The following is a 25,745-nucleotide window of genomic DNA, read 5'->3' on the forward strand; positions in this document are numbered from 1 at the left end:
CGACAACATAAAATAATAATATAACAATAAGGCAAAGTGAAATAGAGAAATACAATAATTATTTAAATTATATGATGATTAACACATTTTTATAAAATTTGTTTCATAAGCGATAAACTGTAAAAGTAAATTATTTAATTGTAAAAAGCAATTAATTAAGCGTTAATCGGTAATTAATTTTTCTACATAAATACATTATAATTTGTGGGTGCATACAGGGCGCATGTTTAAATGAATGCCAACCTGTATAGGCAATATATTACCTAATTCTATATAATAGAAATAAACATGGATTATCACGTGTTTATTTACTTTCCCATTTAGATTTCGTTTTAGGTTTGTAACCATTTTATAAAGTACAAATATTGATGTTGGTATTGTTGGTGTAGACAATATTCCAGACTGTCAAAAAAGTAGTAGCATCGAAAATGTTTTAGGATATTAAACATTTCTTTACGTATTCAAAAGTATGCTGGTAACTAAGTCATTAATGTATCTATAAGGTAATATTACCAAACTGACATGTCAACAAAACGAAAATATTAGGCTGTTGAGTAATACAAACACACGCCACTTGAAAGAATAATAAACTAAAATGTATTAATTAATAAAATTAACAAATATAGTTAAAAGGTTTAAATATACGGTTATTTAAAGAAAATAACTAACCATGGCGCCAAATTAACCGGTACAAGCTTTATCAGCTACTAAGAAATTAATTAATAACAACGCATTTATTTTCTAAAACCGATAAAGTATTGAACACACCACTGATGCTAATAGATATTAATTCTGATAAAACGATCTTTCTAGTTTTACTTTTTTGTTAGAATATAAAAAAATTATAAATAATAATTGCAAGCAGGAAATAAAAAAAAATACATATTTCTTCACGTATAACTTCAACTAGATTGTCAGCTTGGAATAGTACCTTTAGATTAGATCATGTTTATAATTAGTGTATACGCATCTGTTAATCTTTCCTTATGTTTCAGCTTACCGAATAAAAGCCAAAATGAGCACTCGAAATCTACGTCAAAGGCAAAATCCACAAAATCCCATTTCTGATGATCGGAGAAGAAACCCGAGCGAAACCGAAACACTAAATGTAAGTAACTATGTTCATGTGCCATGTTATAACTGTATCTGTTTCCCTACTGAGGGGTGATCACTGTGGAAATAGTAGTACATGCACTCTGAAATACTATAGAAATATGGAAAATACTTTGGGATATTAGGAATTAGTTGGAATTAAGTGTAAATATTTGAAAGAATAATTTTTTTTTATTTAGCTCATGTATTGTCTCAGTTAAAATATATATTAGCTCAAGCTTATTAGTTATTAGCTTTTATTGCTTGTGGTGTTATTTTGTTTGAGTATGTGAAAAATCATGTATAATTGTAGAATTGTACATATTTAAATTTAACAAAATTAAAAATTAAATTTAAACTCAAAATCAAAGAAAAATTTAAAATCATTAGAAATATATAGAAACAATTGGAAATATTTCCATAAGTAAATATGCATTGTATGTTTTTTGAGCGGTCACCCCATCGCTCTTTACGTGTTTGTCTCTCTTATGTTTGTGCGTTTACATGGTTATTTTTACAGGCAGCTTACCTAAAAACAATGGACATCCAAGCACAACAACTGGAACAGAAAAGAAGAATAGCACCGATTCAGGTTGTGCAGAATATAGAATCAACAGTAGAAGGTCTAAAAACAGATATCTCCAACATAAAAACAGATATCTCCAACATAAAAACAGATATCTCCAGCATTAAAACAGATATATCAACGTTAATAACGAATACGACTCAAATGAACATAAATATGATAAATTTTAAATCTGAAGTACGAAATATAATTAAAGAAAAAGTATCTGAATTAATTAAAATAGAAATATCNCATATAACACATGTAAAACAAGACCATACTCTACTCACTTTGATAATTCCAATAAAAACGTTAAATCAAACTTTCATTATAAACAAATTATGAACAATACTAAACTTGAAAGTGAATACTTAGTTCCAGAATATATGGAAAATAATTTTTATATTTTGCTCTTTTTTTTTTTTTTTTGAGATGATTATTTACAATAATAAATGTTGCTTTAAAATATATATAAAAGCTTCTGTTTTTTGAATACTCATATAAATCATAATATATTCAATTTTGTTTTCAGAAATAATAATGTAGAATTTAAGTATTTTACAGATTATTTTTTGATCCTTCAGTATACACACTATTTCTATTGTTTTCACTGAAGGATCAGCTATGACTAGAAATATGATTGACTGTTTCCGGTGGTATCTTTCTTCTCTCTTATAAAAGCTCTTAACAAAATTATTTGTGTTTTATTTTAATTTACATGCTTTTTTAATATTTTACTAGCAAAAGATTTCAATGTACACTTATTCATTTTCTAAATCAACACTAACATTTATACTACAAGTAAATTGACTGATTTAATAGTGAGCTATAATTTTAAACATAATTTTGATAATTACTTATTTTGTTATATATGACTGCAAAGAGTTTGTAATTTATTCTAAATATTTCTTTGATATAAACATAATTCAAAAAATTTTTCAAAAATACCATTGAAAAATAAACATTACTTTAAATTTAATTAATGCAACATCTTAAACAAAAATATAAAATAACTGTCTAGAATCAAGTGTGTTCCTGAAGATTTAATAAAAATATAACGTGAACTTTTTAGAACTTTATTAATAAACAGTTCAACTACTAATAGTTTATCATTAATATAAATTTAAGCATCCATCAACATCTGATTTCTCACATACTTGAAAAATTCCACATTTTATTTACAAGTAATGTACACAAAGTAGCATGATTTTTATTAAAAGATATTTCAAAAGCTCACATAATTAAAATTTCAACTACAGTAAAATTCTTTTCATCCAGTATTTTTACTTATAATTAGTATTATTTTGCAAACTATATGTTTATTATTCTTTCCAATATACGAATACTGAAATTTATTAAGTCAATCAAATACTTAAATCACATAACAATTTGTTTTATTATTAAGGATTATTAATTTTAACATCACTCAGAAACATTTTTTTTATCATCAGAAGAGCATCTTGAGTCAACTGAGTCAGTTCAGGAGAATACTGTAGTTGATGAATCTCATTTAAACTGGCATCTTTACGATCTCATCTGTGCCAGATTAAGTCAGTGAATTTTACTATAGTTTCTTAACAGCTGTTTGAATGAAAGGCAATATATTAGTCTTTTGTTCAATTTTTAAAAAGGATGGACACTCTTGCTATAATTCAGAATACACAATAATTCATTTAACCAACTTTATGTAGAATTATATGAAATTTTACATATCTCCAGAGGAATAGGACTAAATTAAAAAATATCCAATCACCTTGCTTTATACATTGTAGTAAAAATTAATAAATATAATATTAAAACTTTATTTCCACTTTGTCTACGGAAATGTACAGAACACATAGCGATTAAAAATAATGATAACTTAATTAATTTGAATAGCGCAATGTTATAGACGATAAATGGAAGTACGTTGTGTATAAAAATAAAAGAACAATGTTACGCGACCGCCATTGATGTCGGAGATTGTACCTTGGTAAATTATTTTAAGATTTTACATCTTTGTTAAAAAAAATTCTTAACTGTATGCTACAAAACAATTTTATCGTTTATAGAATAAAGAGAGGTAGGCGAAAACTGTAAACTGCCGGGCTGCAATTTTTAATTATATTTCAAATGTACTTAATTTAAAATATGTGAAACTAGCTGTTACCCGCATTAGTCGTTACTATAAAAACAAAAACTCGCATCTAAAATAGTACAGTAGAAGACGTTCTTCAGGTTAAGCATTAAACCTTTCCCTCTCCTCCCGCGGGTAAATTTCGAAAAATCCCTTCTTAGTGTGCATTTTCATGAAGTACCCTAATTGTGTAGCAAATTTCACCTCTTTAGGTTCAGCGGTTTGCTCCGGGCGATGATGAATCAGGACATGTAAATTTATATCTCACAAGTTCGGACGCATGCACTGCGTACACCAAAAATATAACGCTCACCTAGATGATATCTTTCAATTTATATGAATGTTTAACGGAATAATATACAGCCTAAACGTTCATTCTAAATATTGGTGAAAGAATTTTTGAAATCGGATGAGTAGTTTCCGAGATTACCTCCTACATCCAAACTTACAAACTTTACCTCTTTATAATATTATAGTATAAATTAGCAGAAGCTTGTCCCTGTACATCATACTTTTCCTCTAACAATGAAGTCGTGCCGGTCATTTTTCGGGGAAAATTTTTTAACTGAAATAACGTGACTTGCGGTTTGCATCGGAAGTTGCTGTATATTTAATCGGGGCTTCCTTCCCTCGGGGTTTTCATATCTGATCTCGTCTTTCGTCTATCTAAGTTCGTTCTCGAGATTAATGTAAGACTGCCGGACAGACGGCGACAGTGGTCATTTATAAGTTTACAATCTTTTCAAATCGCAGCCCGATTACACCCGGCATTTCGTCGACATGCAAATACGATAAGTGAAAGAAGGGCAAAGAAGATAGCGACACCAGTGTTTAGGGCTAGAGGAAATTTTGTTGAAATAAAAAAAATTATGGATTGAAAACTCAGTTTGAAAACGAGTTTTTAAATTATATTGTGACGAAGAAAATTTACAAAAAGCGATAAACAAACCTAATTTTAAACACAGAAATATATTTAGCAAACACTCAGCAGCAGTTCATAATTATAAAAGCAAAGTACAGTAGAGCATCGATCAACCGAAAGCGTTTCAGTCGGCATTTTCAAATTTTCGCCAGTGCTGTGGCGCTGCAATATTTGGCGATGTTTTGGGCTACTTCAATATTACTTTTGTTGGTGTGCGTGTGTTTAGCTGGTAACACTGGCAAGTCTATGAGAAGGTACTTAAGTACAGTACGCGCCAGTATTTGAACGAGGCTTTTTATTAGAGAAAAAAGAAAGGAAATGAGGCTTTTTATTAGAGAAGAAAGGAAGGAAACGAAGCTTTTTGGCGAAAGAGAAATAAGAAGAAAGAACGACGCTTTTTTCCCTGTCGTGAGAGGTAGAGGTGAGTTTTGCTTTTTTTGTGTGTCGTGCTGAATCGGAATGTTTTTGATACTGTACTAGGGTTAATGTCCAGATACGTGGACCGTCATGGCGGCACTTCCTGTTTCAGCCTCGAAACCAGACGGTTTGCAGACGACGTGTCACGTGACGCACCGACGCACGTTCTAACCTAACCTAACCTATTCTAATAAATTAGCATAATTATTATCAATTATATTATTAGAATAGGTTAGGTTAGGTTAGAATGTGCGTCCCCACTGTTTCCTTTTCTTTGCTGGAATCAGCGATGAGGCGCCATGACAGCCGCCGCCGTTCGCTCGCGTCGTCACGTGACACGTCGTCTGCAAACCGTCTGGTTTCGAGGCTGAAACAGGAAGTGCCGCCATGACGGTCCACGTATCTGGACATTAACCGGGATGTATACGACCGGAAAATGTTTATCTAATCATTTATTGATAAATAGTAATCAAATGTTATTGCTTACCTGAAACGAAATGTTTCTGACAGACTCTTGTATCGATATCCACTTTATCCGTATTGAAATTTTTCCGGTTAATTCTCTAGAGCCACATGCAAATTGCCTTCGTCGTGAAAGCTCCACGGTTTGGGGTCCTTGATGACAAATAATGCCGGAAATTTTAAAAAATGACGTTCCTTTCTTCTCGAGTGAACTAGCATTACACCCAATTACATAACAATTTACCATTGTTAAATTCGTGACAAATAAACAACACAAGCACTCCAGTTAAAGCGCGCGTAAGCACAAATGAAACGAAAACAAACCACAAAGATGGCGCCGGACAATTTCGCGTGCTCATGACGTCACTCGTGATGTCGACTTGAAACTTCTATACATGAACAGAGTTCGTTACTTTATTACTTTTTTAACAGTCATAATACCATTCTGGAAGTCATTTTTTGGAATTATATTTTCGTACAGTTTAAAGACATTTTCTTAAAATTAACTTTATATATGGAACATTTTAATTTTTGGACAGGGAGGACTTTAAAATGTTGAGAAATTCAAATAAATTCTGGATTTTTTTTCTGTATGTATGGGGACACGTAAATCGTGCCCCCAAACATACATAAATTAACCTTTTTGCCATTTTATAATAACTAAAAATATAGTTATTTTACAATAGAATATTACAACAGATGGCGGCACACGCAGTTTTAAATTTGCCGGGAAAGTTAAGCAACTCGTTGCTGGATTTTTAAAATCAAGCTTCACTAATATTAGGCATTGAATTTTGTTAAGTGGTCATGTATTTTAAACACTAAAGTTTACATTTGAATATTACGTATATCGTCTTTTAATAAGTGTTTGTTTAATTTAAAAAATTATATAAATTTAAATATCTCGATCAGATTTTTACTTTTTTAATCAATGTTTAGTCAACACGTAAATGTTTTATATTTGTGAACATTAAAAAAACACTTCTTAAACAACTAAGGGGGATAAAAATGAGTTTATTGCATTTACATTAACACTTACATGATCCGATCAATTCCTCAATTTCGTTCTGCTATATTGAAAAATCTTAAGAGAAGATTTCATTGTATGAATTAAAAACAAAACTTAAATACAGTATATCTGCACATTATTTATATCAGAAAAAAATTTACATTCATTTAAAATCTTTTTTATTGTTATTATTTTAAGATTTCTATACCCCTTAATCACACTAATAACTATTTAAATGAATAATTCTCACTTTCGACATGGAATGTTTGCTGCACATAAAATATATTGTATAGAATAATAGGAAAAAATAAAAAAATAGCAGCTGCAACAGGTAGTCTCGTCTCTTCATTGCAAATAGTTTCCAAAATGGGCAATTAAATAGCCATTTAAAATAGTTTTTTACTACAAGTATTTAAGTAGTTTTTTTTAAATTGTCAATATTAACAAAATTGTGAGAGGTTGCTCACTAGATAATGTATAAATTGGGTAAGATTATAGAATTAATAGTGATAATAAATTCTAATAACTGTTTCAATTCAATAGAAATTTGAAATCATATGCCATTTTAAATGACAATATAAGAAAACTGCATTCCAATGGAATTATGTAATGCTGAAATTGAAAAAGGAAAAAACATATCAGCTGCAACTAATCTAAATAAATATTTACTTAATTAGAAATTAAATGAAATTATTAAAAAGTGAAAAGATATCCACACCATTCTAATTTTTAATAATTTGAAACGTGGATATTTGTGATAAACAGTATCAGACAACTGATGAATAGCAATGGCATTATCACCATTAGCAATATAAAATTGTCTAATCAATGAATGGATTAATGATTATTATATTAAACTAATTGCAAATACACTCCAACAGATTTAATTGTTATTCATGATTATATTAAATTTCTTGCTAAAAAAGGTCAAAGAACACAAAAATTAACTGAAAACTATAAAAACAAAGTAATATCTTAAGAATATATGGATGAAGACTACTCAATTACCATCACAATCGTCATTGTGTATGAAGAGTAAATTAAAAAGTTATATACAATTATATTATGTTCCAATATATCATCTCAGTTAATATATCCTAATAGTTAATTTATTTTGTAAATTCTATAACAAAATAACTAAAGCTAAAACTTCTTTTCACAACAAAATAATGTTTTAATCATACCCATCAATTGGGATGTTTGTAATTGATCATGCTTAAAGCACTATTTATTTGTGAAGCTAATTATCAGTTGTATATCATGAATATCCCTAATAATAATTAGCATAATAAAAGGAATTTGATTCTGAAATTATATAAAACCCAGATAACAAAATACATGAAAATGACTCATATTTTCGATGAGTTAATTTCATCTAAACAGTATAAATATATCCATCCTGATACTCTTTACCTGACAATTTCTTCTATATTCTATACAGTTGTAGTAAAGATATATTTACTTCAAACGAAAATATATAATGTATGGTACATATAAATATTATTTTGGTTTAAATAACTTTGCCTTACAATTAATATTCCTTTCTATATTGTTTTTTCCTGATACATTGATGAGGTGTTATTTTTAAAGATTGAATACCTTGAATATTTTGTTAGAATATTACATGTAATTCCTTGTTTTATGTTATATTGTATTCTTTCTTTACTACCTATTAAAAAAGGTTGGTAAAACATTGCTTTTCAATCAATTGTTATGTAAAATTTCTTTGATATACTCCATAATAATCAGTACAAATTTCATTCAAACATATTTAAATTTATGTTTCGATTTTGAAATTTCATGGAAGCAATATCTCCTTATATTGTGATTATGAAATTTATCTATAAAATTCTTCAAAGTAATAATATCACTATTATATCTGTAATCTTACCCATTTACATTATTATTTCATATAATATTAAAATAAACATAAAAAATGATATAATTAAAATTTCTATAACAAGAAAATAGTTGTAAATTAGAATTATTTTTCCTTTCAAAGCATCGATACTGACAGATGCAATTACAGTTACATAAAAGACGATTCACGTAGATAATATATATACTGTATTTACATATAAGATATTTATATGAAGAATTTTGTGAAATTTTTTCTTATAAGTTAACTGTTTGATAATCAAATTACAACCCATATTCCCAAATAAATCAAACTGACAAGCCATATTTTACATTATTAATCGAATACGTCATGAGAACTTAATTATTGATGAATATATTGCAATCACCCACATATAATTTGAATAAACAGTTCGTTTACAACATTTTGACAATACAAACATGAAGACTTTTGCACAAATTCTCAACTACCATCACTGTGGAGAAGTTTAGATATGTCGACATTCACTTTTTCCACATTAATATTGGAGAGGAATTGAAATCGTCTGGCACTTTGAGGAACAACTTGTTTCAAAGGAAGCAAAAATGGTGCTTTTCTCATGGCATTAATTAACATTTATAATGTGTACCCTATCACAATAATTAATTAATTAACTATGGAAAAAGGAAGTAAAGAATTCCTTTTTTTTAACAGAGAAAAGTGGCACTAACTTAGGTACACTAAAATTCCAAATGCAGGAACATCAGTCTATGGCACTGCTATAATATTCAATCAATTATAACTTAAGTAGAGATCACAAATGTAAACAGTAGTAAATGTAACTTTGAAACTATTACCTCTAATCAGAATCCATTGGATGATATCTTCAGAGACAAATGTAGGAAACAGTTAATTTACACTGTGGGGAAGAAATTTTTGATACAAAGCACTAGCACGATTACTTCGTGGTACTTCTCCATCTGATCTACAGTTTGATATTCAACAATTCACAGTTTTCACACTAAGTTGATTGATGTGCAAGATATACAGTCTTAGAAGCTGAGAGTGGAGTCATCCCATTCCAGTTCTCGCCCTTTGGTTTTTTCAGGCTCTTCTTCTGAGCTCTCTCCATCGTCATGGTAACTGCTTCCGTCATCAGAACTGTCACTATTGTCCTCTTCACGAGATTTTTGAGTTTCTTGTTTCTGCTCAATTTGCTGTTTACAGAAAACAATACTATAGTTATAATATAAATTTATAATGTATATATTTCATAATAAGTTTAATTTGAAAAAAATACAATGAAGATTAATTTATGAATTAATGAAAATTAGTACTAATAAATGCTTTATAAATATAATCTTTTTGATCATTATTAACTTCAGCATTTTCTATAAGAATGTTGTATCTAAAAATTTTACATTTCATAAAATATTAAAAGTAAAATTTTCTAAATATGGAGGATTTGTTAATTTGAAAAATAATTATAATCCTGGAACAAATAGTTCTTCATAAAATTAATTTTTAATAAATGATACCTATGCCTAGTGTGGCAATTTATATGAAAATATTAAATTTCTTCTCCACAGTTTATTGATGAAAGGAAAAGAATTAAGAGAGTGCAGTTTTTGTTACATTATATAATAATTGAGAAATATCAATATTTTACTTCACTTTTTGATTTTTTAATGCTAACCAATTTCAATACTTTTTCTTCTCTGTTCATATCCAATCAATATTTAAATTCCTAGAAGTGTTGCCACTTATTAGAGATATAATATTCCTTCAACAACATGTATGATATCGTCCTTCATATTATGTAAAGAAATTATCTACAAATGGTGCTTCTGATCATTTGTATATTTTCAGAGAAAAAAAATCCATTGGTATCAAAGCTGAGTTTTTTGGAAGCTGGACTTCAGGCATATTCTTCAATCCACTTTCCAGGAAATGTTATGTCCAGAAATTCATGCATATGTAAACCTCAATTTTCAATCAAAGCAAATGTTCAATCTTGTTAGAATATAACCTGTGTATTCATTTCCTGACTCAAAGAACTGTGCATAATTCAATAAATCAAAACAAGTATCTTTAGTTATACTGTCTTTCACAAAGAAGGAATAATTATGATATGATAATAGCATATTAGATATTCACTTTACACTCTTCTGTGACAATATTTTAATTTTTACAACTTTACAATTAACAGTTATATCTGATTATATACAAATTAACTTGAAAAATTGTTTCATAAGCTAAATTATGTTGAGTAATCATTGCCATCATCCACTTCCTGAAGTATGTGGTATTTTCCAATTTTTCATCTTTTGTGTAAGTAGTATTTTGTTTTTATATAAAAGTTCAGACTTTTGGATAATACATCATGTACTGTAAACTGAGGAAGATTACATTCTCAGTTTGTTCTTTACATGGATTTTTCTAATATTCCAAACAAAAAACTTGTTATAATCTCAACACTAGACTCTTGTTTCTTCATGTTACATGTTATCTCAAACTGTTGCACTAATCTTTAAATCCTGTTTTGAAAAGTATCACTAAATGTTCTGAAATTGTTTTATGCTGTAGTAACAAATTTTGTGTTTGTTATCAAATATGTACAGAGTGTCACCTTGTAAATTAGGGCCATTTTTGAAACAAATACCAAATAAACTCTGAAATGAAAAGTTTGTTAAGTTTAATGTTTATACACTTCAAAAAATATGCAGTAAACTTATTCATGTGGAAAAATTTCACTTCTTTAACTCTGTTCATTTTCTCAATTTGATTTATGATTTCTATTGTAACATTTGAAAATGACTAAAATGCATTCATTAACACTGAAGATTGATGGCTGAATGGTCGCGCTGTTAAGGCATCATCCTACTGCTCTGAGGAACCCGAGATTGAATCCAGAACAACAACCCCAGGAAATTTTTGTGGGTAGTCTGTTTTGAATATACAGTAGAGCGTCGTTTATCGAATCAATTGGGGACTGGGGTTGTTCAGAAAATTGATATTTCGGATAACCGATTATGTACGAAAAAATATATTAACCTATCCCATGTTGAAATTTTTCTCCGTTGCATGTCGCTTTGCATTGAATTTTCGTCAACGTTAAGCCTAACGAAGACTATTGTATTGTTAAAAATTATTTTTTTATTTTGTACAAACAAAATAAATATATTGAAAAATATAAAAACAATAAAAAATTATACTTCAAAAGTTAATTTAGTATCAAAAATGTAAAATATTTGAGTAACTGAAGACATAGCGAAAGATTGCAGTGCCACAGCACTGGCAAAAATTTAATTTGCCAACTGGAATTCTTTCGGATAATTGACTTTTGGATAAACGACGCTCTACTGTATTGAGCTTTATTCTTCACTGTCCAGCAATCCATATTTTGGGTCTGTCTGAACTCTTGGTGGCATAGTAAAAGGTTTTCTTAGTAACCACAAGGTGGCAAGAATCAAAGTTAAAAAATAATTCTGAAGATGAAAGATTTCCTCCTTGAAAATATCAAATAAATCATAATGCTTACAAACTCCTGGAATAAGACAGTTGTAATCTTTAATATTTATAAAAACTGTTGAAATATGTTCATTTTTTTACACAAAGAACATTCTGTATTTGAAATTTTACTTCTTTTGAATTATGAATGACTCAAAAATAGAAACTTAAAATAAAATTTAATTAAATGCCATTATCTGAAAATAGTCAAATTCTTGATCTAAAAATTTTTATGCTTAGTATTTCAACAAATTGCATTAAAATGATATTGATTAAGTGTTGGCCACCAAATTATATCAGTTATTTGTGCATATTTTCAAAAATTTGAAAATCTTTCTTACTCATAAAATTTTTATGATAATTTATCATGTAAAACAATTTTATAAAAGACCCTAAAACACTATGCTTAATAAAACAAAAATTTCTGTTGTCTATCATTACCAATTTAATTTTTATATTTTGCTAATTTTTTTTGTTAACATTTAACTGCTGAAAAAATTAATTTTAATAGGATCATAAAAATCACATTTGTAAAATTATATTTACGGATATATTGTTTATTTTCTTCATTAGACTATGATTAACACATTGGAATGATGATTAATTTTAACATGCTAATCATTAAGTATTTTGTATACTTAAATGTGGATTTTAGTGCCTTTTTTACTTTCAAAATAAGAAAAAATTTTAATTCCTTTATTATGAATTTTATGTATTACTTAAACCAACAATTTATATTTTAGTGGTAGCTGTGAGCAGATTACATGTATTATCTCATAAGTATTCATTTATGAAATAATATAATATGGTTAGAAATTGGGATATGGTTTTGTATAGAAGAATGCTAAGTATGTTATGACCAATGAAGACAATCAATGAAATATGTTAATAGTATGAAAGATGTACTGATTTAGAAAATAATAATAATAATAAAAAATAAATTACTTGTTCAAAATAAAAAACTTTACATATCTGGATTGATATCACTCTTAACCTTCATTAGGAAATAATATAAAGATTTCTTTATAATTTTATCCAGATATAACACTTTTGTATTTTATTACTTAATTTTATTAATTTACCATATTTAATCGCATATAAGACAAGGTTTTTATTCATTTTTCACTGCTTCAAAAACCTAGGTCCTATAAGCGTGAACAAAGGATTCTTTGCGTTTTTGCAAAAATTTTTGTGAACTGTGTATTCACATTTTTTACCAGATGCTCACCCTCTGGTGTTTAAAAACAAAAGTATTTTATCTGGGTCGTTTAAATTGTTCTTGTGTATTGTCAGGAGTAAAGATTAATAGCAATAGAAAGAGCAAAGCTTTTGAATTGAATTCCAGACTGAAATTCCAAAATCACACAGGAACCTGATATAAGTTTTAACCATTCCCACGTGAAAACAGATGATTATATGAAAATCAGAATTCGGAGAAACTTGTAAGTGTAATCAACGGAAAATAGATTTGACTGTTAAGAATCTTGGTAAGAAAAGAAAACTACCACAATATAATCTTTGGTAAAGAATTAGAATAGGCTTATTTCTGAAACCAGTAATTTATGACTAAGGATTTTAAAAATATAAATTTCTTTAAAATGTGAAGTTTTATATTATTTTACACATTAAATTTTAGAGTTGCATATAGTTTATGCAATAACTTGTTTTGTCAGTGTAAAATTTTAAATTATAGCTACATTACATTGGCTTTATAACTTGCCACAAAAATATCACTAATTAATCATAAATATTTGATTAAATTACATAGAAGGTATTATTATTAATTTAAAGTAATTAAAGTTGATTACTTTAAATAGTTTAATCTCCTATGTATATATAATACTATATATTTTATTCAATAATCCTACACACTAAGTTTGAACATGGAAAGAACTATATAACTGGATTGCTGTATATTAGATCTCTATGTAATACGTCTCTGTAATCCAACAAATGGTAGACGGACTCACAGCAAATTTGATTTGAACAAGGAAAGAACTTGCAAAATTATAACAGAGTGATCTAAAGTATAGTAAAGCATTACTTTTATATGGATATACAAAATAATCTAAAAAGCAAATGTTAATAACGATAAAGCTTCTCACAGCCAGATATTTTATTACTTTGAAAAGAATCAAACGAATGAAAAAATTATTTTACATAAGAGAATGAATAAAACTGCAAGAAGATATCAACTTTTTGCAACATGTTATAAATTTAATATTATTTTTTAAAATTATTCAATGACTTTTTTTAACACCAATAGTATATAATATCAATAGCATAGTTATCTATAGTTATTATAATTTAAATGTAATAATAAACAAATTCTCTTACATCCATCGGGTTTACAGTAATTGTTAACGATGAATCATCCCAGGCCATTTCTTGTTCTTCATCACGATTTTCATGAGAATGATGATGAGCAGCTCTGATGCGGATAACTCCCAAAACTATCATGAATACCAAAAATCCAACACATACTACAATGATTATTGTCACAGCATGGCCTAAAAATTTACAAAATGTAAATGAAATATTAGTTTCAGTTTTGTTTGCAGCTTTCTTAATTCAAATATATATAAAATTTCTTACTTGCTGATGTTTTAGCTACAGCTTTACTAGCATCAATGATATTACTGTCAACATGTTCAATTTGTTTTATTTTTGCATTTTTAAATTCTACCTCATGACCACTAACTTGAGCATGAGCTACTGGTAGTGGCGGTAAATGAGTTGTTTTAATTTCATGGCTTAATTCTGACTGTGGATGAATGACCGTAACCTAAAAAGATTTAAAAAAAATTTTTTAAATTACTTTGTTAATTATCCTTTTAGTAAAAATAATTTAATTATATATAATTCAACAATAAATTCCTTTCTCATTTATTAACATAAAATTAAATAATGAATATGATCATAGAAAACATTTAATTATTTGTTAATCAATGATCATATGTGACTATTATATCATTGATGATCAATCTTTATTTATTAATCATTATTAATCAATTAAATGTAATCAACAATATTTAATATTTCAATAAATATATAATTACTGAAATGTATTTTGATATACAGTGGGTGATCGGTTAATGAACATAATCTGTTCCAAGACTTTGTTTGCTATCTGAATTGTTCATTAACAGATTATCGATTTACCATAGGTTTATACGGAAATTTGATTAATTCGTTCTGGAGACCCCAAAAACTAAAAAATATGTACTTTTTTACTATGTAATAATAAAAATACATACATACACAGTCTTGCATTTTTATTAGTCATGTTTCTTCCATTTGTGAGGGTTAAAGAATCTGTCCAATGTCGATTACTTTTCTTTCTTCTTCAAGATTTTTCAGAAGTAATTAATAGCATTGTCGTCAGAGAGATCCCTAAGCCTATTAACCTCAACCTGGTTTGGATGCCATTCATTGTTCTGACATCATCCCACTTCTTCAAAAAAATGTTTAATAGCAGATATCGATATTAATTCTCTTTTTCAGAAGAAAACATATTGCTGAGTTTCTTGGTGTTCTTCATTCAAGAGTTCTTGGCATTCTTCTGTCGTCAGATTTGTTTCAGGTTCCATTATGAGCTCTTCAATGTTCTTTATTTCTCAGATGTGATTTTTGTTACTCCTTAAGTTGCTTGAGTCTTCTTGACAATACAGTATCTTTCTTAGATAACATTGAACTGCGGCCTACTGTAGACCTGTTCAAGCCATACTGCCCAGCAACAACAGACATCAGACATCTGCCCACTCTCTACTTTTGCTATTATACTCTCACCTTTTGAAAATAAAAACCTATGCAAAACTTAATGAGTGCCTGCCCGACAGTCTTGCAAATACTATAAAAAAATTGTTTGTCAGAAAAATAAAAGGCTGGAATTACAAAGGAAAGTTTCAAAGTTTGAAGGAATACTATCTAATCAGTATATAATGGGTTGAGTGTCAATGTCGACACCTCACGCATTCCAAAAAGTTTCGAATTGTTGTCCGAAGACAAGGGAAGACCAATCGGTATTCATTATTTTACATCGCTTTCTCTTGTGTTTGTTCTGTGAGATGTTCATTATCTGATCATGTGTTTGTTGTCCGAACATAAAAATCTTTCACGAAAGTATTCATTATTTAATTTGTTCATTAACCGATCACCCACTGTATTAATCATATGTTCAATTTAAGATACCAACAGCCAGAAAAAATATATGTTTCATCTAATGAGAACAGAATGTGTATCCTTTAATAACATTTCAAAAATTAACAATTTATATTCATAGGACAAATTTTGTTTTTAATAATTTTCTTAACTTCAATTACTGAATTAATAGTTTATTAATAAATAACTTTCAATCTATAACTGAAATGTGGAAATGCTACTAAAATCTGAGTATTGATTTTCACCAGAAAACTCAATACTCAGATACAATTGTTTTTAATCTGATTTTTTAATAAATAAAATATAAAATATGCTAAAGTAAAATGCAGTAAAATGGAAGAATAAAATTATCAATGAACATTTATATTTTAAACTATAAACAATTTTATAAAATTGCTATCTTAAATTTATATTGTTTTGTTTTAAAGATTTTCAAAATTTTTAAAAATACTCCAGAAAAATAAATATTACAAGTATTGATATATTTATTTTTAAAAAGTTTTATTTTCCTAATTTATTTAGAAAATTTGAAATTAAATGAATAATACAAAAATTATGATGATAATCAATTATATACAAAGCAATCAAATACTAATAATCCAAATTACATTTTTCTCAAAGTTTTAGTGTCTTACTAATTGTAAATTTGCAAATGACATTTCTCAGTTTAATATTCTATGAAGTTGGCAAGAAATATAAAATTTTCTATTTATTGTATATATAAGTAATCCATTCCACAAATAATAATAGTTTAAACAATTAATTATAATCATAAAAATTCTGTTCTTCATACAACAAATTATTCCATTTGTTTCAAAAGCGAGAAAAGAAAAACATAAAAATTAACTTTGATACAAACTTAATATTTTTCAATTAAAATATTATTTATTTTATAAAACTGAATAAAATCTTTTTATTATTATTATTAAACTATTATTATACTTAAATGATTAAATTATATTTCAAAGAAAACTTTATCATTTAAAACATTAATTAGATATTAAATTATTATTATTATTGTATATAAAGAATGTGCATATATCTATTTGTATATGCTTTTTTAAAGTTGTTAATTAACAGATAATTGAGATTCCATTGAATATCATTCCTTTTATCTCTATCATTTATCTTGGATGAAGTAAGGAAATGCTACTATATTTTATCATTGTTATAAATTATAGTAAATGCTCTAAAATAACTAAAAATTTCTACATAAAGAATTTTTAAATGACATAATTACTTTACTTACCATTTGTACATATTCATTACTTGAGAATCTACCATTCAGTTCAGAACAAACAAGTTTGAAGGCACGATTTAGATAATATGCTGGTTTACGATTGAAATAATGCACCTCTCTCAAAACCATTTCATAATTATGAATTGTATCAGATCCTAAAATTATCACAAAAGAACATATTTTCTATTATTCATATATAATATACATAAATGAGAATATGCATAATATTATGAACAAACAAACAAAACCATCATTAGTTATTTTTTGGAAATAATAAATATTTTGTTTAATGAAAACAAATGATTCAAAAATTAGATTACTGATTATATAATTATGTTCATATATATACATGTATTAAAATATTTTAATTATAAAAATATCATGTAGGAGCTTCTAAAATCTATAATTTATCAAAAATATCTACTAGTTGTGATCTATTTTTATAAATATCATAATAAATCATACAATTGAAAGTCTAATTCTGGAAAAGTATAGTCAGTGCTACACAAAATAGTTTTCATCTTACCTTAAGCAATCATTTTAAAATCAATACTGATAAAGTTATGAAATTTAAGACATTCCAAAAAATATGTAATCATTCGTAAAAATTAGCATGTGATGACACATGCAAAAAGAATTAAAGAAATATTAAAGCTCTGAAAGTGAAAAATCTTTTGAAACGAATTATACATTGATTTAAATGACAAAATTTAAAACATTAAAACTGATGAAACAATTTATGTAAAATAATTTCAAGTTAAATTTTAAAGTATTTTATTAAAAATAAATGACTTTATAATGTTTTTATTAAATATAAAAACTATTTATAAAAAATCATTACCATATATGACAAGTCCATCTTTATTTTGTTTATGCAAAATACCCAAATGTGACATCAAGTTTGTAGGGAGAATGAAATATTCATGATCAGGATTAAGAGGTGGATAGACTTGAACGGTACATGAATCTAATTTATGTTCTTGATTAAAGGTTGAACCAGTACTAGAATGAACAATTTGATTTAATTCATCCTGTTCCTTACTGACAGTAATAGATATTGATGAAAATAACATTATTCCTTGTTTGAAATATTCATATTCAAATGGAACATTGGGAGTTCCATTAATAGCAATTGTTAGTTGTTCAGGTTGCAAAACTATGACAAATGCTTCTGAAGTAGGAATTTTCATTTGTTTACCATCAGAACACCTAAAATATAAAATAAAATTTAATTTGAAATTAGGAAAATAAAATTTTATAAAAGTCTATACAAAAATTCTAACATTAAACTTATAACAAATAATAACAGAAACACTTATCTAATATTTTTAATTTAATCACAAAATTTTAAAAAATAATAAATAATATCAAAAACCAAAGCAAATATATTTGCAGTTAACTAATTATGTAAAATCTGATCTTGTCTTTACTAATCAACCACTTTTTAACTTATCAAAATAAAAATTTCACAAAATAAATACATTTAATTTAGTATTACTTTTTAAAATTATATTGGGATAAGTATTCTAGTTCATTTATAATTTTTTACAAAAGATAAAACAACAAAATCCTAACAATTTTCACAATAAAATAAATTTTTAGCTTTTTATACTTAAATGTCTTCTATCACTTTTATGCTTATTTAAGTCAGAAAATAAACTGCTTTCTTGAGAATTTATTTACTTTAAATCTTAAATTAATTTTAATTATTTTCAAAACACAATTTAAACTAAAACAATGTAATGTGATCGTCTTACTTTTTTGTAAAGTGACACATTGACAATCAATTAACGCTGCAGAGGTGGTCTTTAATTGAAATTCAATTAAAAGACTGAAACTTTTTTATTTTATTTTTAAATTCATTTAAGTTTTAATTAAAACTCTTCCAAATAATTTTTTAACTGGTTAAATTTCTAATGAAATTGATACTGTAGCTTATTATAAATGCATTTTAATTTCTTTCATTCTCTACCAAAGCATTTAATGTGGTTTTCCCAAAAAAAAGATATTAATTTTTGGAATAAATATTAACAAATCTCTCCCCTCTCATTTTTTAAAATTTTCTTCTGTATAAGTTTTATGTGAAGGAAATTGCAAAGAAATTACATAAGTAATTAAATTAAAATGAAAATCATTAATTATAGCTTTGATTTTTTGAAAGAAAATATCTAAATTAACTGTTTAGATGTATCTTAATATAATTTATTATTATATTAGAACTTTTATTAAGAAAAAATCTAAATTTCATCCTTACAACATCTACGTATCACATTAAGTAGTAATACATATAATATGAAACTTCCAACCTTGTTTTAACTTAATAATAGTAAAAATCAACAGATAAATCTTTACACTATTGTAAAATTACTGAAACAAAAACGTTTTATCTTAAAATAACTTATAAAGTAAAAGTTATCTCAATTTAAGTGTTAACTTTTTTCTATTTATTGTAAAAAAATTCTGTTAAAGATCATTCTACTCACATAACAGAAGTTGACAAATGAAGGCTACGACGACCAGGTGTAGGAAATTCTCGAGAGTTAATATAAGCAAGCTGAGCCACTAATTCTTCCAGATTTGTTTTACTATTACCGTCAATTGTGACTTCTGTAAGATCAGAATTACTTTGTAACTCCTGAAATAAAAAAAGTTAATAAAATAATAAATATACAGTATATACAACAAGTTGTTAATATTTAAATCACTTATTTTTTTGACAAGCAAGAGAGCAAAGGATAATTTTATTATAATAAAAAATGTTAGCAAAATAATTAAATTAGCTTAATCTATAAAGTACAAAGTTAAAATTTGAATTTTTACTTTGAAAATTTAAAAAGATACTTAAAAATTGATAATAATAATAATAATTAGCAAATATTCATAACTTGTCCATGAAATAAAGTGTCTGTAGAGAATGGATAAGGCTTATTGTGCCAGTAGTCCTTTCTTGCACAGGCAGCATACTATATACACTACACAAAAGTCTAAAAACATTTAGACTTCATAAAATCACATATATCGCATTACAGAAGGCTACCATACTAAACACACGTCACATAGTCAGGAAATTTTAAATACAGATACATACACAAACAGCAAGTAAACAAAACAACAGCCTTTTCTACAGTTATGTCTTGAAACTTAGTCCAGCATAGCACTAGACATCAGTATTAACTGAGTAGGATACATTCTACCTTAAAAATAACAAATTCTTACCATTCCTGGTTCTAAATGTTCAGTTGGAGGTACTTCTAGACCTTCTTTGCAATGATGTAAACAAGCTAACACATCGGGACTTTCAGTGTGACCTCGAAGAACAGATAATCCAGCTAAGAATCCACGAAAATGGAAATCCATTTTGCTTTGTTTACCTGTATAATTTGTAAATTGATACTTAACAGATTTATAAAAATATCAAACGTTTCAATTATTTACATTTTAGAAAGTTAAATATTTTACTTTATAATAAATTAAACCAGTGATTTTTCAAAAAAAACTTTTTAAGTGTACATCCCTTTACCAGTATAAAACACATGCACCCCATACATCAGAAGCCATCAAGAAATTTTGAAGCTTAATTATAATAAAATTAGCATATAGCTTACACATTTAAATACAGTATTATAAAAAATTATTCATTTTATTCTGTTTATTGTTTAGTAGTACAGCAATTAGCTTTCCCTTGCTTTGTTTCAACTGTCAGTATATAACTGCTTTCAACTTTGTATTTTAATTCTTATTTTCTGTCTTCTTTTTGGACTAAATTTTTTGGTTAGTTTAAGTTAGTCCTAGTTGTAAGTTAGATTAGGGACTCTTAGCTTGATTTCTGGTTAGGTTCGTCCTAGGTTATGGTAAGTTAGTTTAGTTAGTGAGTAAGTTAATGTTTAAAAAAAAATAAATAAAATTAAATTTAAAAAAAAATAAAAAATAATAATAAAAAAATTTGGAATCTTGCATGTTTGTCTTTTGACTGTCTGTTCATCTTGTCTAGTTTGTCATTGAGTTTGTTTGCTTTTTTTTCACATTGTCTGTCTAGCTGTTAAGTAGTATTAAGATTCGCACTCATGTTCAGTTTCATTAGCATTAAGTAGTTATAAGTCTTCCTACTAACAGCCACTTGGCACTAACTTCTACACTTAGCTATTTGTGGCGGCACTCAATTATTGGTGTTTGCTACACTTGGGTTTTCTTTTAGACCTTTTGGGGACTACGGCCTTTCAACCTAAAAACTGCACGCCAACATCAAACATAGAGGGTATTATAGTCATATGTATGCTGTTCAGAGGGATTCTACCTTTCTCTACTATCTATCTCCTCTCCCTCCTTCTTCCCCCCCTTTCCCTTACCCTCTTTTCCGCCAGCTAAACACCTCATGTACAGCCGAAGTCCTTTTTGTATGTATGTATGTCATTGAATAGTATTGACATTACAATTATTTTATATTTAATTTTCCTGAATTTATTTTAATATTTATTATTACATTATTATACATTTTATTATTAATAATTAATAAATCAAACAAATGAATTAAGATAAAAAAACATTTTGTTATTCAGAGGATATTTTGTATCTTTCACACATGAAGCTTAGGTGATTCTATTTCAGTATTATATTTTTCATTTTACTTACTTTATAATATACTCTACAATAGAGTGTAAAACAAAGCAATGTTTTAATGTTTATTGTACCTTCTAAACTGCATATCAGTGTCATGCTTTCAACAGTTGCTGCAAAGGCATGTAGTATAGGATGGAAAGATTATACAAAAATTTTATTTCCATTCTAGTGATTTTTGGCAGAGTATATGCCATTATGGTATAGATTATTAAGAGAAAGTTATGATATTTTCACTGTTTTTGAAGATAATTAGAGACTATATATAAATAATTTCTATAAAATGTTTTTTATACACATTTTCTTGAATTTTTCATTTCTTATGTGAATGTTTACTTTGAAGAATTGGATTTAATATATAGAATTGATCAAAAAGTCTTATGTTGTATGTATTCTTAATATTTTTTCACTGATATATTATTATAATTTATATTTAAATAAATCATCTCATCTAAATGTAATTTATTAGAGATGAAAAACTTTAATATTAATAATATTTAATAAATAATAAAAAGAAACCCCACACACAAATATATATATATATATATATATATTTTATGTCAAGAACTGAAACTATTATATCTATAATAAAACTTTATTAATTTTCTATGTAATAAAGAAATATATTTTGTTTGAAATATTTACATTAAGTACATGTTTATTTTAATAACTAAATAATATATTCAGTTACATGCTTATTAATATAACTCTGTATTCTAATCTTCCTGATGTTATTAATCTAATTATGTATTACACAATCTAATATTCAAAATATATTACAATAATTAATCTAAATTATTCTAATCTGTTTTGAATAATTCTAATTTCTCATATATGTCCTTCAAATATTATTTCTTGTTTTTAAGTGAATTTAAATTATAAACATTATTTTAAAAAAATATGAAGAAAAGAAAATCAAAATTTACTTGTCATTTTTCTTTATATAATTATATCATTTTGAAAATTTTCCATTATGTTTAATAGATATACAGTTTAATATTAAAGTAATTGAGAGAATGTTAATATGCAATATTCCATTAATGAGTAACTAGCATAACAAAGTTACATTGGTCTCACACTGACTTACTCAATGATGCATTGACATGATATAAATTAATAGATTTCTTATGAAAAAAAGACAGTATAGTCAGAAAGAGACACCAAGTTCATCACCAGAGAAATCTAAAATCCCAAAAAGGTAAAATATTTTGAGATAGAAAAGTGCCAAAATTCAATTCTTGATGGCTCATATAAAACAACAACATCCAAAAAGTCAATTAACTAACTTTAATTCTATCTGTCTATTTTTAAAAATCTTCATTATAATTAATTTGCTCTGTATTATGTAATACTTTTTGTCTTACCATTGATTATTCTTTATTAACATTTTTATATTTAGAGTTATTTAACCAATATTTAAAAAAGTATTATAATAAATTGCAACATAAGATGTGAAGAATGTTAAAACATTGCACTTAAGATGATTTAATAAAATGTATTTAGTCTAAGGTCCAAGCTCCTAATGTATATAAGTATTTTAACAAATAACAATTTAAATATTTCTCTTAATAATTTCTATAATAATTGTAATAGCACAATTTTACAATTAAACTTTTAGTAAATGTTATGCTTTCTACAGCTAATCATAAATCCAAATAACTAAATTATTTTGAAACTATAATTTTATATTTATTAAATAATGTAATTTGATCTGACTGCCTATCTTAAACTAAATTTCACTGTTTAAGTAATTTAAAATACAGATCAAATCTGGAGACAGATTTATAAGCTTTTGTTGTTTTTGTATATTGTATATAAAAAAGAGTAGTTACTAAGATCAGTAATATTTTCAATTATTTATTTAGAATACCTTGCCAACAAGCACCAACAACAAATGTAGTATTAATTCCTTTAGTTGCATGCATTGGCCAATCATCTATAATTTCAGGGTTGTCTGTCTGACTATGGAATGCCTGTCCATCAATATATAATACAGCCTATAATAATAAAATATAAAAAAAATCAATAATACTATTACTATTTCTATGCCACTAATATAAAATAAACTGTAATTCAAACAAATTATTTATTGTATTTATACAGACACTTGGCAAAGTGTCTGTATAAATACAATGATGAAACTAAATTAGGCATAAGTTTAAGAATTCTTTTAAAATTCTTTTGTAAGTATATATCAAAAAGCAGTGATTATAAAATCACTGCTTTTTGATGACTTGAATCTCTTAATTAATCTCAAGAATCATCAGATTTATCAAGATAGAATAGTAAATAATATTTATTAAAAAACTGTATTAAAATGCAAAGAAAAATTTATTTTACACTGCTTTAATTTATTGAACGTTAGTTAAAAATTTCTCTATTTCTTGTAAATTTAAATACAATTTCAATAACAATAGACACATTATTAAATTCTAGGCTGTTCCTAAATCTTAGCTTTCATATATATTGGGCTGTTCGGAAAGTAATTTCTTTTTTTTACCACTAGACAGATTAGTCATATTTTTCCCGCCATTTTCATTCTAAACTGTATTATCATTATATATTTTGACAGCTAGAATTTTAAGGGCTTATTTGTAAAAAATTTTGTTTGATTTTGTGCAATTGTTTATTTTTTGTGTCCCATAAAATATGGAAGATCAAAAGCAGCATTTTTGGCTTATTTTGCTCTTTTATTACCGAAAAGGTAAGAATGCTGTTCAAGCGAGAAAAAAATTGTCTGACGTGTATGGAGAAGATGTATTGACAGAACGACAGTGCTAAAACTGGTTTACAAAATTTTGTTCTGGCAATTTCAATATTGAAGATGCACCACGTTCTGGATGGCCAGTTGAAGCCAATGAAAACAAAATAATGGTACTAATTGAAGCAAACTGATGAATAACAACACGTCAAATCACTAAGAGATTAAATTTGTCAAATTGAACTGTTCATGATTACTTAAAACAAATTGGTTTCATTTCAAAGCTTGATATATGGGTTCCACATGTTCTTAATTAAAGAGAGATGCTCTCTTTGGTGGGATTTTAAGGAAATTTTTTTTTGGAGATTTTACCAGACAATTTAACAATTGATTCGAAAGTGTACTGCCATCGAGTAAACAAATTGAGTAATATCATCAAACAGAAAAGGCGGCCAGAATTGATCAACAAAACAGTTGTAGTGTTTTACCATGATAATGTCAAATTTCACACAAGTTTGGCAACTCATCAGAAACTGTTACAACTTAGATGGGAGGTGCTATCACATCAACCATATTCGCCAGATCAAGCACACTCAAATTATTACTTGTTCCGGTCTATACGAATTTTTTTTAACTGTAAGACATTTACTTGAAATGACAATGTCAAAAATCACTTGAATCAGTTTTTTGTAAGCAATGATCAAAACTTTTATGAATGTGAAATCATGCTACTACCAGAAACAATGACAACAGGTATTTGACCAAAATGGTTGATATATAATTCAATAAAATATTTATTTATTATAAAAATATTGTTTTTTTTTCCACGGAAAAAAAATGAAATTACTTTTTAAACAACCCAATATATTTTTAAAAATTTGAGCAATAAATAATAAAATTTTCAGTAACATACAGGGACAGATCTACACAGGGACTAATAGGACTTAAGACCTGGGCTCCTAAGTGTCGAGGGTCCACAAAAATTGAATTATCATCATAAATTTTTAATACTTTTCATTAGCAATAAGTGCTTATCATATAGTAAAAAAACTTAATAGGTTAGGTTAGGTTAGGTTTGGTAAAAATGGAACCCGATTGG

The 25,745-nt window shown here is 26.7% G+C and overlaps 2 protein-coding genes across 3 annotated transcripts in view; one reads left to right on the plus strand and one right to left on the minus strand.

Annotated features, from left to right (window-relative positions):
- Positions 1–1,001: 1,001 nt before the first annotated feature.
- Positions 1,002–1,831, plus strand: LOC111628097 (the record flags this gene model as incomplete). The annotated part of the gene is made up of 2 exons (XM_023371820.1): positions 1,002–1,108; positions 1,613–1,831. Coding segments are annotated over exons 1-2 (312 nt in total), but the record flags the coding sequence as incomplete, so codon positions are not given.
- A 4,737-nt stretch (positions 1,832–6,568) lies between these two features.
- LOC111628109 (calsyntenin-1-like) overlaps positions 6,569–25,745 on the minus strand; it is a 104,293-nt gene continuing 85,116 nt past the window's right edge. For both annotated transcript variants that reach the window (XM_023371833.1, XM_023371832.1), the window contains 8 exons: positions 23,816–23,942; positions 20,548–20,702; positions 19,815–19,966; positions 18,173–18,540; positions 17,341–17,486; positions 14,526–14,715; positions 14,268–14,440; positions 6,569–9,637 (listed from right to left, as the gene is read on the minus strand). In XM_023371833.1, coding sequence (XP_023227601.1) covers positions 9,473–9,637; positions 14,268–14,440; positions 14,526–14,715; positions 17,341–17,486; positions 18,173–18,540; positions 19,815–19,966; positions 20,548–20,702; positions 23,816–23,942 — 1,476 coding nt within the window. In that variant the 3' untranslated portion in view covers positions 6,569–9,472. The remainder of the gene's footprint in view (positions 9,638–14,267; positions 14,441–14,525; positions 14,716–17,340; positions 17,487–18,172; positions 18,541–19,814; positions 19,967–20,547; positions 20,703–23,815; positions 23,943–25,745) is intronic.

The sequence above is a fragment of the Centruroides sculpturatus genome, unplaced genomic scaffold (genome assembly GCF_000671375.1).
Source record: "Centruroides sculpturatus isolate CEXI.00-Female unplaced genomic scaffold, Cexi_2.0 scaffold430, whole genome shotgun sequence".
NCBI lineage: Eukaryota > Metazoa > Arthropoda > Arachnida > Scorpiones > Buthidae > Centruroides > Centruroides sculpturatus.